The 14,050-nt window shown below is 36.8% G+C and overlaps 2 protein-coding genes across 6 annotated transcripts in view; one reads left to right on the forward strand and one right to left on the reverse strand.

The window, feature by feature from the left end:
* Positions 1–3: 3 nt before the first annotated feature.
* Positions 4–2,629, forward strand: LOC112459741 (protein Smaug; the record flags this gene model as incomplete). The annotated part of the gene is made up of 7 exons (XM_025024018.1): positions 4–205; positions 340–575; positions 656–766; positions 1,018–1,392; positions 1,479–1,638; positions 1,757–2,012; positions 2,099–2,629. Coding segments are annotated over 7 exons (1,508 nt in total), but the record flags the coding sequence as incomplete, so codon positions are not given.
* Positions 2,630–8,478: 5,849 nt separating this feature from the next.
* The window catches only part of LOC112459742 (arfGAP with SH3 domain, ANK repeat and PH domain-containing protein), a 46,215-nt gene continuing 40,643 nt past the window's right edge, over positions 8,479–14,050 (reverse strand). For 4 of the 5 annotated variants that reach the window (XM_025024023.1, XM_025024020.1, XM_025024022.1 and 1 more), the window contains 2 exons: positions 12,957–13,025; positions 8,479–11,640 (listed from right to left, as the gene is read on the reverse strand). In XM_025024023.1, coding sequence (XP_024879791.1) covers positions 11,425–11,640; positions 12,957–13,025 — 285 coding nt within the window. In that variant the 3' untranslated portion in view covers positions 8,479–11,424. The remainder of the gene's footprint in view (positions 11,641–12,956; positions 13,026–14,050) is intronic. The other variant, XM_025024021.1, reaches the window with a different exon arrangement.

Consider the following 14,050-nt stretch of genomic DNA (forward strand, 5'->3'; position numbering starts at 1 on the left):
CTATACCGGATATAGTGAACCACTGCGTGAGCACGGGACAATATACAGAAAAGACGCAGCAGCTTTTGAGCTACACTTTGATACATCCAGCCATAACTAATCAAGATAGACGTCTTTTAACTCAATGGCTCAAAGATCTGGAAGAGCGTATTAGCAGTACACCACCCGTTTCTAGTTTCGAAGATTATCCAAATACTCCAATGAGGTGAATTAAACTGTGTTATAATGTAGTCCGATAATCATAATATTTCATGTAACTGAAATAATGTGACATCATAATCATGATATTCTTTTATCTGTAATATCTTCTTAAATTCGGGTTTTTTTCTATGTTATAAGATGGGAAAGTCCATGGCAGAGGAATTCCAAACATGATCAGTCAAATCTGTTTAACACGCAACCGGGCGGCACGTTTAATTTACATTTTCCCACATCAGTTAACCGTCAACGTCGTTCCAATAGCTTAACACCACCGGTAGCGCCGCCACATCATCTCGAAATTGTCGACCGAACCAATAACACGAACGCTTCCAGGCACAAGCCGCGCAGCTTTAGTGTCTCTGGAGATCACGCCAGTAATTTCCAAATATATTTCATATATAGATGAATTTATATTGTATTCGTACATTTCTTTAAATGACTTATGTTCACATAGGCAATATTATTGGTTTGGGTCCACTGAGCCCGCAGAGTTCCTGTGCGAGTAGCGGTAGCGAAGGTCGTTTGGATGACGCTTCGAATCGTTCGCTCGCGAGTGGCATGAGAGGTAAATTGATGCGATAAATTAATGCGGTAAATTTTTATGTTATTTGATCAATAGCATATAAAATGACTGGAAGAAGTTACATTTTTTATGATGTTTTCAAGTATCTTTGTATTTTATATAAATTTTTCTTTAAACTATAGAGTTTTAATTATCTCTTTCTTTCGGAGTCATTTCTGACCACTTATACTTTCTTCTTCATGGATAAGAACATCGATATCTAATTATAATCTAATTGTATTTATTCTTTTTAGACGTACAATTATGGCTTAAAACATTACGACTTCATAAATACAGTTATTTGTTCGCTACCATGAGTTATGAGGATATGCTGCAATTAACGGAGGATCAATTAGCCGAGCAAGGTGTTACGAAAGGTGCTAGACACAAGCTGGCTCTCTCTATCGCTAAACTGCAACAGCGATACAACACACTTTTAAATCTGGAAAAGGGTCTAGTGCAGCCTAGTGCCCGCGACGGCATGCAAAACACTTCATTCTCACAGGGTCCATCACTAATCATTAATACAATGGAAGAACTTAAGACGATTCTGACCACTCCTATGAAGCCGAGTCAAGAGAGCGATCCACAAGATATCCCTGCGCAGTTTACGAAAGTGCTTGGCAAACGTATGTACAAACCGAGTTCTAATTTTATTATTAAAATTTCGTTTAGAATGAGTGAAAGATTTTGTTATCTCGATTTTTTCTCTTAGTGTGCAGTAGATTGGCTTTGGAAAGCGTCGAGGACGGTATTTTGTGCGCGTACGTCAACATTTTGGAAAAGGTATTGCAGCACGACTGTTTCACCCCGAATCAGAAGGAGAAAGTGCAGCAGTGGCGTAGTAGACTTGGCAATCCGCGACCGACTCAAAAGTAAGCTAAGACATACGTTCTCGATAAAAAATATTTTTTTAGAAATACAAGTAAATTGACATGTCGCGTAAATGTGCGGTTACTTTCGACATGATAACACGTACATGTGAAATTTTAGGTGGCAGCATAACTACGGATATAACAATAGGAGATATGGGAATCCGCAGCAGCACAGGAAGCCAAGTTTGAATTTGAATCACATTCACAGTACCCACACACACAATCAGTTTATGATTGCTTCGCATAGAAATAGTATATCTACACCGTATTTGCAAAATAATCAGAATCAGAATATGAATAACATGAATATGAGTAATTTGCGTGCGATACATACGACCGAGAAGAGATCGAGTTTACAAGAGACCAGCATGCAGGTAATGAAGAATTTACTTTTTATAATCTTGAAGACCGACAATATATTCCGTTTATTAATACAATTACTTCGATTTTTATCTTGCAGCAATTACAGAAATCATTGCAACATGTAAGTAGCGCGCCGCGTGATCATTTTGTGGAACATTCTGCCAACGGAGTGAATGAGACGACGGAACCGGAAATTGATATTCGATTGCAGTCTCTCTGCTTGAGAATGACCGAGCAAGCGATCGGTGGGTTCGGCGAGGCCTAATCTTCCATACACGCGTTCTGGGATTTATCGTAAGTCCCGTTTTCAACAATCCTTTTTGGATTTTTGACCTCGAAAACGAGGGAAGTTTTGTTCGCCAAGGCGCGAGTCATCTCTATCTCGCGCTCGCTCGTGTTTTGGCAAACAGCATGTTTGAGTCATCGTTTAAAAGTGATACTGCAATGGGGACGACGCATACTTTTTTTTTGTGTGCAAATACCTGCGTATACACACACTTATGCTTTAATATCTCTACCAAATGAAGAAAAAGAAATGTCCGACATGTGCGACATTGCTGAGAGATAGATAAGTTTTTCTTTGAAGATCAAACGACACTTACACACACGAATACACATTACATACATATTATTTTTTATTATGTCCGATGCAATTGTATTATTTAATTGACAGAATTTAGCAAGCCAAATGCTATTAGAAAGATAGATTCTTTCCTCGATTGTTTGCTGCAACCGTATATATAAAGATATTATATAAGAAGAAGTATATATATACACACACGCGTATATGATAGAATTTTATGAGACAGAAAGAGAGAAAGGAATTTTAGATCATATAAAATACGGGGAAAGAAAGATGGAAAAATGACATTACATCACCACGCGATGTTCTGCAATATTATTTTTTGTGTTATCCATTTTACGAAATGGAATTCGTCTGATTTTAAGCGCTGCGGAGACGTTATAGTAACGTAATTGTCACTTTTTTAATAACTGGACTGATTTTACTTCTTTTTATTATTATTACTATATTATTATTAATATTATATTTTTACTACTATTACTATCAACATTACTACTAGCGCTACTATTGCTCCTACTACTATTATCGCTACTACTATTATTACTACTACCACTACTACTCTATCACTATTACTACTATTTCCACTATCATCACTACTATCGCTCTCATTATTGTTACTGTCGCTCTTTACTACTATACTCCGTCTAGAGAATGAGCATACTTAAAGGGTTGCCGCTTTGTCGCATAAGTTAATATCTTTAAAACTTAATCTCAACTGTACCCGAGAAGCACGTATAGCGGCGTGTATGCTTTGTAGTTTACGCACAGATCTCGTGATTTTTCGATTTGGTTGACGGATTTCATCCCATTTTTTTTCCTTTTTTTCTTGTTTTTATAAGATAATAAGCTGAAAACGCGAGTAAATATACAATAATGGATATTAAGGGCCTTACGTGAAGATGGACGAGCAAACGTATGAGGTATAGAAATTTGATATTATAAAGTAGCAGCGAAATTCGAGGGAGGTAGACTGGCGCTACACGTTATGGCGCGACATCGAAATCTGTGGCTTTAAATTATAAGCATACATCGTATCTAATCTATTTAGCATGTGTTAAAGTAGCGTCGCGAGTAATGTAGCATAATATTTTTTCGTGCAAGCAGAAAATTAAATTTATTAAAATCGCATAACGCTAGTGAATAATAACCGAGTAACGTGGAGTAAGGAAAAAAAATATATATAACGAAAGACTGAATAATTCACGCGCCACGGTCCGTCGATTTAGATTATCTGGATGCTTCACTATCCCTTCCGTTCGCGCGGACTTCGTGCGTGCGTGAATAGAATAATTGGAGAAGACTGCGAAGAAGGAAAAACTTGTCAAAATAATTAAGAATTAGCGAGCGCGCGAGAGAAAGTAAGAGCGAAAGAGATTAAAAAGAAAAAATGAGCGGGAGAGTACCGAGGTTGAGGAAGATGAAATTAGTTAATTAGTATATATTATAAGATTAGTGATTATTGTAACAATTATATTCTGCTAGAGGGTAATACGTGTAAGATCGCGCGGTGATTTCTCGAATCCAGGAGTATCCTGCTAAGTAAAAGCTAAGAACTGTCTATATTTAATAATAATCGTACACACTGAAGGGAATGAGACCATACTTAATCATTATTTCGTTTCACACACGCGTGATATCTTTTACTCGATCAGCGGCAATAGCAGCACCAAAACTGTATCCGATCGGTTATATACATATATATTGCGAAGGATGAAACTCCACGAATTCCAAGAGAGATGATCAAAAGCTAGTCAAACGATACGTTTCTAATTTCTACCAGTTAACCTGTATAGTTAATTAATTGTACATTAAATCTACATACACGCATTATACCAGAATTATATAGGGGTACACTCGAGAAAGAGAGATAGAAGACACATATAATCTTACACACACATCTTACACACGTACACATAGGACATGTACACGCGCGTACACAAACCACATACATATGTTCATACTCGCCACGTTATACACGCAATAAGTGAAGCGATCCGAGCGAGAATGCATGTGAAAAAGCTCAAAGACTGCTCCTAAGCGACATCAGGAATTTCATTCAGCGTAGAATTACTACTTATATATTTCATCTAATTGAAGCGCAGCATCTAATCTCCAACTGACAAAGGCAGGACCTGAAACTATGATGAAGGATGCAAAGAGATTTTATCCGCATATACGTAAAGCGATCAAAGTTAAAAGGAAAAAAAAAGAGAAAGCAGGGGAAAAAGAAAAAAAAGTAATCAATCCTGCCGAGGATCGAAGCCGCCGCTACGTTAATTTTCTGCCGAATCGATCATTAATCTAGCGTCGTTGTTGTTTGTGGTAAGCTTTACGGAATAGCGTAAAAACATATGTACTTAGTAACTCGAACAATCTCTGTCAGGATCGATGGACGCCTGTCTTGCTCAAAATTAACTGTCGGCGGCGGTCTGTTACGTGATTTTCGAAGGCGCGTGGGCCGACGATGCGCGCGAACGAGTGTAAACGAGCGGATAAACAAATCGACGAGATGCTCGACTGAAACGTTTGATCGCAAAGTGGAGAATCACAAGGGGATTAATATGTATCCTATGTATAGGAAGCAAGCACTTCGAGTAATCACGAAGGAAGCGTCTCTCTCTCGATATAAGATAGATGTTAATAATAAATGTAAAATGCACTTATTGCATTTTGTAGTTATAAAAGAAAATGCAAAAATCTGAAACAGTTACCGAAATAGTAGGTCACGACGGTCACGAAAAGGTAACGCGAAATTTTTCCATTTCATAGCCTGTACTTGCATATTAATAGAGCAATTCAGTTCGCGTCTCATTGCGATATCAATTCTATTGGTATGTAAATACTAATGATTTACGTTTAACTCCTTGCGATTTTCCACCTCGCGGTTATCTGCACATACGCGTGTGCACATTTTATTTGCTTGACTCGTTACATTCATATCGGGTTCTCTGGCTATCCATTTAATTTGGATAGCGGTAAAATGTATACCACGCTCGCCGCGTTCTGTTATCCGCTCGTTGACCTCAAGTTCAGGATAGAACGAAAGTAGATTATGTACTTGGGTAAAAAAATTCGCGGGTTGTGCTTTGGCCGGATACTTGCAGCGACCATCAACTGTTTAAGAGTTGCGCTACTGATGATCACAGTAGTAATCATAATAGACTGTCGGAATGATTTTCCTTGATTGCGATTTCGAGGACAAGACGATGCGAGTTTCCGGCTGAGGACTTTCACGACGAGACCCAGATAGCAAATGGCAATTAGATCCGATGTGGATAAGCATATAGGACCGACGCGTCGTAGCGACTGATTTTACTTTAAAGAAAGCGCGTCGCGCGACCGGAAAGCACGCCGCGAGACGCTTTTTTCTTGTACGCGGGGTCTTGCACCCCCCCCGCTGGAGTACTAGTGTTCACGTTTTGCCGCAGCTTCTCCGGATAATATTAGATAAGTCGTAATAAGACCCTTCGTCAGATTGCTAACTGGGGATACCTTAGTCACATAAGTAAGCTGGGCAACTTGTAAAAATGCAATTTTTGTACTGTTATAAAAAGTTAAATAGACGAGGTACACTGACGTTGTAGCGTGAAAGAGCATTTTTCAATAAAAGATTTTTCATACGCATATACATCGCGTACTACGATTATTTATTAATATTAAGCCTGCATACACAGAAATTGGAGAGAATCGGTTTGCGAAGAGAAATCGATTCCGAAACGTTTATCTTTTATTCCATTATCTTATTACAAGAAATTGAACTTATATATCTTGTAAAAACAATTTTCTGATGAAAGAACAAAACAACGTTAATATTTCACGGTATCAATTTTTTAAAGGTATCACCATCAGACATTTCAATCAGATAGTAATTTTTATTTAAAACAAATTGATATTCGATTACTTTTTGCATAGCTATGTCTAGTTAAAAATGTGATTTCATCTACTTATCTTAAATATTTGTTACGTATTCGGATGGTAGGATTTTCAGATGAGACGAGATGGTATAAAAATGAAATAGAACCGTGATTGATTTTGTAGTTCTCTAAACAGCATTTATTTTCTTCTTTTGTTACATTTCTGAAGTCGCGTTCCTATCCGGGAACGTTGTGCACAGTTTTAACGGTGAAAGATAATATTAAACGTCGATACAATGTCATCGTTCCGTGTAATATATAAATGTTTAGACCTGTGCCGGCGACAAACGCGTACGCCGAATCTAGAATCGTGTGATTTTGTTCGATCAACTTGCGTCGTCATCGTTTCTTCGTTTCCCACCCACCATCTCTAACGGAATGGCTACGTACACACGCAGGGATGCAATATATTATATATCTTCTCACAATCGATGTAAGGTTGTTGAAATATCGGATACGATTACAAAACGATTCGCGCTGAATTCCCTGATAAAACGGGGCCATTATACACTCATGAATTTAACTTCCTTTAAATTGCACTGACAGCCTTGATTAAATTAAAATCTCGTTGCCATTTTTTTGTCTACATCACTCGTACAGCATGAGGGATCAGACAACAGAAACGATCTAAAGATCTTCCTGAAATTTTAGACGTCTCTCTTTTTGTGTTGATTGAGAATTAAGTAGCTAATGTTAGAAAATGTTGATGGAAGATTTTTCATCCAGACTCTCAAGCTGTAATGTAGAGCTAGACAGAGAAAGAGAATTTAATTAATCACGGTGGTAGAGTACAACGTATTAGCACTTTGCTGTTCGTACCAAACATTTGAAGAACCTCCCCTCGTTTTCTATACACTCACGCGTTCCGTCTAGTATACGAAGTGGCTACAAAATAATAATAAATACTTACGGCCTACCTAACGACTACTCTTGAGTTTGAAATGCAAAGGATCAATCATCGCTTAATTCATACAGTTAAATAGACAGTATCCACATACTTAAAGTTAAATCGTAATTTAATATATATGTTCGGTATAATATAAACATCGATTTATATCTCGCTTCCTCTCTTCATCACGCATACACATAACACGGGCGCGTAAATTCTACCTTTGTCTATACACGTATTTACATAGATCGACGATACGTTTTTACTGTTACGAACGTATATCAACATGACACTGTTGATGCGTTTGCGATGAAATTCATGAATTCCAGGACAACGTAGAATGAGGTGAGAGACTGTTTAATTTAGTGTTAAATAGTTTAGCTAATCACGCTTTCCTTTATTACAGATATTGCATATTGAAGTTATAGAGGAGATACAACTTCAATACAACGCTACGTATCGTTAGGCGAGCTTACCTATTTTATCGCTTTGACTTAAAAACAGAATTGCATCGAACCGAAACTATTTTCTTTAATCAGTTGTATATTCAAGATTTTTCTATAGAAATTTCTATCAAACTGACGGTTTCCAGGACAACAATCTTATCTTGCCTAAACGTGATAACGACTTGACTGGGCATGTTACTGCTATGTAAGTATCGTCGAAGAAAGATTTTTCGAGGATGATTAAGAGGGAACAGAAAATGCTAAGAGTGCGCCCTCGCTGAAGAATTTTTATTATAAATTCCCAACCCAGTAGTTTGAATTTAAAAATTCTGTAATATACCATCTATATCGTTTTTATATTATTTTTAGACAATAACAGGTAATATATTCTTTTCTTTTTAAAGCAGAACAATTTTTTCATAAAAGTGAATCTATCTTTATGAAAAAATTGTTTTCGGTAACGGCATCTTTAGCTTTCCCATTTTCTCTCCTGAATTCTATAGACTGCGAACTATGAGTTGATTAATTTTTTTTTAAACTGTCGATAAGAAAATCTATTTTCTTTAAACGCGAGAATAATAAAATGCAGTAAATTAAAAAAATAAAATTTAAACAGTTCACTCTTCAGATAGAAACATATGTATACACACACATCTACATATATAAATAAGGATTCGGATATACTTTTATTTCTACGAATAAAACCGAAAAATATTAGAAACTCTTAGTAGCAACGTTTTTGGATGAAGAAGTATGTGTTAAGCGTTGCATCCTTAAATGAAACAATTACATTTAGGAGATAGTGTCACAGCTAATAGCTTGCAGCGGGATACTTTAGTTTTCGTCTATGTACAAAGCTTTATAATAATCGTAAGGAAAACAGTCCAGTTTCAATAATCGTTCGTGCTAGCCGTCGATACACGATCTGTGCAATTGAAACGATCATATTACACGACGAACACACGTCGATTAAACTGTTTACTGAATCGTGGCGATTTGTGGAGTCATTTTACCGATCGGCAGCGGTATGTAATTACGTTATTAATAATATCGCTTTCACTGCACAGCTTTCCCCGTTCCGTTCGGGAAACGATTTTGCCGATAAACGCCAATAGACTAAAATGACTCCGCAAACGCTCCGTTTTCGACGGCTCTCTCCTTTCGCAAAATCCTCTTTGGTCTCGTGCAAATAGAATATTGTTAATACAACGCGACGTGAAGAATTCCGCCTGTCGCGTCACATTACACGTTTTCATCATGTTTCGTAGCACGCTTGGCGACTAATAATCGGTCTCGAGCCCCGTATTCTATTTGAGGATCGACTAATATGTAGTATGGCATTACAGAAAGAAAAAAAATGTACACACAGTCGTACATAACGACTTTCTTAAATCGAGTACGCTAATAATACTTGTCATGCAATATCGGTGTATGGCGTACAACATCTCGTGCTCGACGCTAAAATTCACCTCCCCACATTTCCTCTTACGCTAAATTTAATCGTCTCTCCTCCGCTCTGCTAAAGGCTACGGTTCGCATTCGTACATTCTCACATTTAACGCCAAACGTGGTCGTTTGATTATGAGATTTATTTGTCTCGTACGAAGATCGCGTTTAACAGTAATCCTAGACTTAGAATCGACATTATTTCGCGCTAAATGCGGAATATAAATACGGCTCTATGTATCGCGAGTTCATCTATCCCTACGTTAAATCGATCCGTTATTGGCAGTACAGAAAAAAGAAGTGTGCGCCAGATCAATAGAACGTACAAACGGCGAGACGTCAAAACCGTGCGTATCTCTTTCCAGCACTCTTCCAATCGCCAGAGTGTGTTATATAGGATTTCACTAGACACTGGTACAATCACCAAAAGCTCATATCCTTCTAATCCGCATTTAAGAGTCTCTTTTATAATTTTTTAAGCTACGTATAGTTATTTATCATTATATATTTATTACGTTTTCTCTGTTGATAGATGCTTATTTGTGTGTGTTCTTTTTCGGGCGTTTCTCCATGTAAACCGAAATGCATCGGATAAAATCTACGTTATCTCTACGTTATTCATTTGGTTTGGAAAATGTAACTCGTCTCACAATTTGTTCGTACATGCGTTATTTCATAGTAACTAATAATCTACTCTGAAATATAATATATATATCACATTCTTTTTAGCGTCGCGATTCCGCGATATCGAGAAGCGTTCTCAATTCCGATCTTAACGTCAGCCGCTGCAACGCGCGACGTACCTATATTTTTGCCAACGTCATTCTCGACGTCATACTTTGTTAGCCGGATTTTTATCTTGCAACTAGATTACAATGCGAACAATTGCGTACCGTATATAATATGAATTAGACGAATACATATAAGATCTCTCTACATATAAACTCTTCAGATACAACATTCCTCGACAAACACCGGAAACCCGCGAATGTCGACATCGCGGCGTTTGTACAGTTTCTTTTCTCCCTCGTGTTTCCAAAAACCGAGAGTCACCTTCTCGAGGAAAGATAAACCCTGCTGCGTAATCATATCTGCGTAATCATGCCCGGATGACGAGACGAAATTCCGAGTATTCCATTATCGACTGTAATAGTCACATACCTTCGATAGTTTCAATATGATTGTCATCCGGCGTAAGACACTAATACTCGGCTTTTTCAATAATCACGCAGTTAACACAATCCATGGCGTACGTATTGATTACAGCCCGTGCAAAATCTTCGAGGTATCTATTAATTTATGAATAAAGTAAATTGTAATTTACTTTCTAATTTTCCTGAAATATAAATACTCTCTGGTACGCGTTGATGTTGCATTATAAGACGACAAAAAGTGAATTAAAATTTATCACAAGATATTTGATCGGTTTAAAATCATCCGTAAAGTAGGATTGAATACCATTGCATCAGCAGAAATAACTCTGCACCGGAGTAGATAAAAATTTTAGAATCTTTTTAGTGTTTACAGAATTGTAGAGATCTTCCGGGACGATAAAAGTCAAACTTACACGTAATTAAACTACCGAATGAAAGGAATAGTAATGTAATTTATACCAATAACAATAGAACTTCAATGTGTATCACCTTTTATATCTAATTATATATTTTGACATAATATAAAATTGTATTATTTTATATAGAGATAAATGAACTTTCCTCCTTATAAAAAACAAGAATCTAATCTCAGAGTAAACACATAAACTTGTCTCATGCTTTTGAAAAAAATAAAATAAAATAAATGTATATCTCTATTCTACTTGATTTTCTAAAGTATTTACTCCATTTGCAGGTGCAAAATTGCCCATGTTGATGCACTTTTCATTCCAATTTCTTACAAATATCGATTTTCCTAGGGAACATAAAAAAATGAGAGAATCAAGATGCGGATTAAACTCTTTAACGGCGCTCGTCAATATCCAAAGTTTCTTCCTTCAGACGCTTATGACCGCTTCAACTCTGAAGAGACGACGGAAAGATGGCTTCACTCCTTCGGCTTCCTCAGCCAGTTTCTACGGCCGAGGCTGGCGACGCTCATCGAACTGGCAGTGCTGGTGACGCTCGCCAACGAGTTCAGGCTTACCGAATGTTAATCCTGTAGCATGTGTACGAAACTAATCGGAAACATGCCCCGCCGTTCCGGCGCCCGTTCTAATGCACCTTCCATCCAGTTGTCATCGTCGGTCTGCTCGTTCGTCACGATGATGACCTCACCCTCGCGGAACGACAGCTCGTCCTCGTTGTCGGCCTCGCAATCGTACAGGGCCCGGCAGCGTCGCAGGCCACTCAAAGTCGACGACGTTGGCTGGGGATGGAATGAAAAAAAGTCACTTCGTAGAACCGGCAAATACCGTAACGTGCATGTTTCGACCGTCTGGCAGAAGCAAGCACTTTTATTGCTCGTACCTTTGTCACGAGACGACAAGCTTAAGAATGTTTGTTCTCCAGAAATTAGGAGAATATTGGAAATTCTAGGAGAATTACAAATTCAGCGAATGATATGAGACATCGTTTAATTAATTAACTCATGAATAATTTATTTTACTCCTTATTTAACTGATATTCATTCTTTGCAGAATTGGAAAAAAGAAAGAAATTAATTAAAATTGTCATTAAAGCAGATTATAATAAGTAAATATATCCAAGAAAAATAACATTTTATTCAGATATGAAGGATAGGCAGATTTTCAAGAATATTTTGACATGTGCCTCTAGTAAAATATGCTGGAACTAGAATTTCCAATATAAAACACCGATATCATGCTAGTTATATGCCTTTTAATATTCGAATAGTTTAGGCCGTTTAGGGTAAGAGAATTTTTAAGGGGAAATATCTCACGTGTCGAAAGAAGTAGCATAATGCGATCAAGTATTGCCAAACATTAATTCACTCGGGGAAACCCATGCGAGGATCAGTATTTACAATTATACTTTATATTACAGTGTCTAAAGTATTACTCATACATTAGCCATAAGAATGATTCGTTGACAGAATACCATTTTTTAAATAAAGAAGTCACACGTAGACTAGTGATCTAGATAGGATTAATAAATGACCGGGATGTGGATGTTAGTTCGAACACAATCCAACGTGTTTCACCTTGCGGCGTTTCGCGGTGAGGAGTCCAATTATGAAGTTACATGTCTTGTATAAAAGAGATTTATATTATTTATTATCTCAATCGATAAAGAGTGTCCGATCGTGATTAAAATGGCAATGAGATCTAAATGATTATTTGGCATACGTGGAAATAATACTTAAAGCCTCGACGTGAGCTGCATAAATGATGACACGAACAGCACGTCTGATCATGCAAAGCATTGTTACACTTGAAAGTATCGTTGGCAAGTGAAGTGAGAAGAGTAAACTCTTGTCATTCAGATTTGTCATTATGGTATGGATTACAATCTTTCTCTTCGAAAGATTACGTTTTTCTATTATACATAGAATACAATATTAATTAATCAATATAATTATATACAGCTATCACATGCTTCGTATTATGATTGATAACACGTGAAACTATCCTTACGTAGATACAAGTATAACGATATGCATGAAACTCGTTTACAAGTGGTTTCAAGTGTAACATGCTGTAATGTGGGATGGCTGATGTTTACCAGATTCAGATTTGGGAGCAAAGATGAAGGCTCCTCCGCGTAGCTCTCTAGCCTGGACCGGTCCCTTCGCTGTACCAACAATGGTTAATGACAAACCGTAAAGCACTGAAGACTTGAAATGCATGCATTCTCTACTTATCCACACATCATAGATACACGTTATATATTTTATTCGAATTGAGATCGTAGCAAATTGACTGTTTTTAATACGCGATAAATTGGTGAATATTTGTAGTTTTTTCCTCCGCTTATTGCTTTATCGAATAATTTTATCTCGACAATTATTTCGTGAAATACTTTCAATATTCGAATGATTTTCTCTTCTAAAATATAATGGAAGTTAATCAATCATTAAGAATATTAGCGCTTTCGATGTTATCTTCAGGACATTGTTTTTCATGAAGTTTACTGAAAAATGATTATTTATTATGACGTGAAATGACAATAAATGGATGATGGCTAGAATAATACAATGATAATGAAATTCTATGACATATTATTATATTGATGATTAAGACTAAATATATTGTACAACATTAACGTATCTTGATATTATGATAATATAATGGAATGTGAAAGGGTACAAATAATATATTGATGTGCGTGACGTATGGTTAGTATAATGCAAAATGCTCAAGCTCCCATGAATGAATCGAATGAAAACTATACTACGAAGGAGAACACAATGGCACACCCTGGTTAGTTACATCTTTTTCTCTACTGTGTTAATATAACAACGGCAACCATCCGATAGAATGTGTATGTGTGCAAATAGGTAAGATGTGAGACAGTGGAATAATTGTCGACGTCATTCGTTAGGCAATACAAAGATGATGTAATATCGATTTCGGCATATAATTATGGTAGTAGCTCTGTTCGAAGGTAAACTAGAGAACGATTTAAGATTTCGTATGAGTGAGAGCTTTGCATATTCGACATAGCTTTATGAATTTTATATAGAGACTTATGATTTTTAGATTCTCAGTTTTGCTAAGATTGTTGGGACCTTGTAATATTATATTTATGATCGTTTTCTTTTAATTTAAGATATTTACCAAAGTTGTTAAAATTCCTTTTCTAAGATTACATTTTTA

Source organism: Temnothorax curvispinosus, unplaced genomic scaffold, assembly GCF_003070985.1.
Source record: "Temnothorax curvispinosus isolate PA1 unplaced genomic scaffold, ASM307098v1 QBEX01010116.1, whole genome shotgun sequence".
In the NCBI taxonomy this organism is placed as follows: Eukaryota; Metazoa; Arthropoda; class Insecta; order Hymenoptera; family Formicidae; genus Temnothorax; species Temnothorax curvispinosus.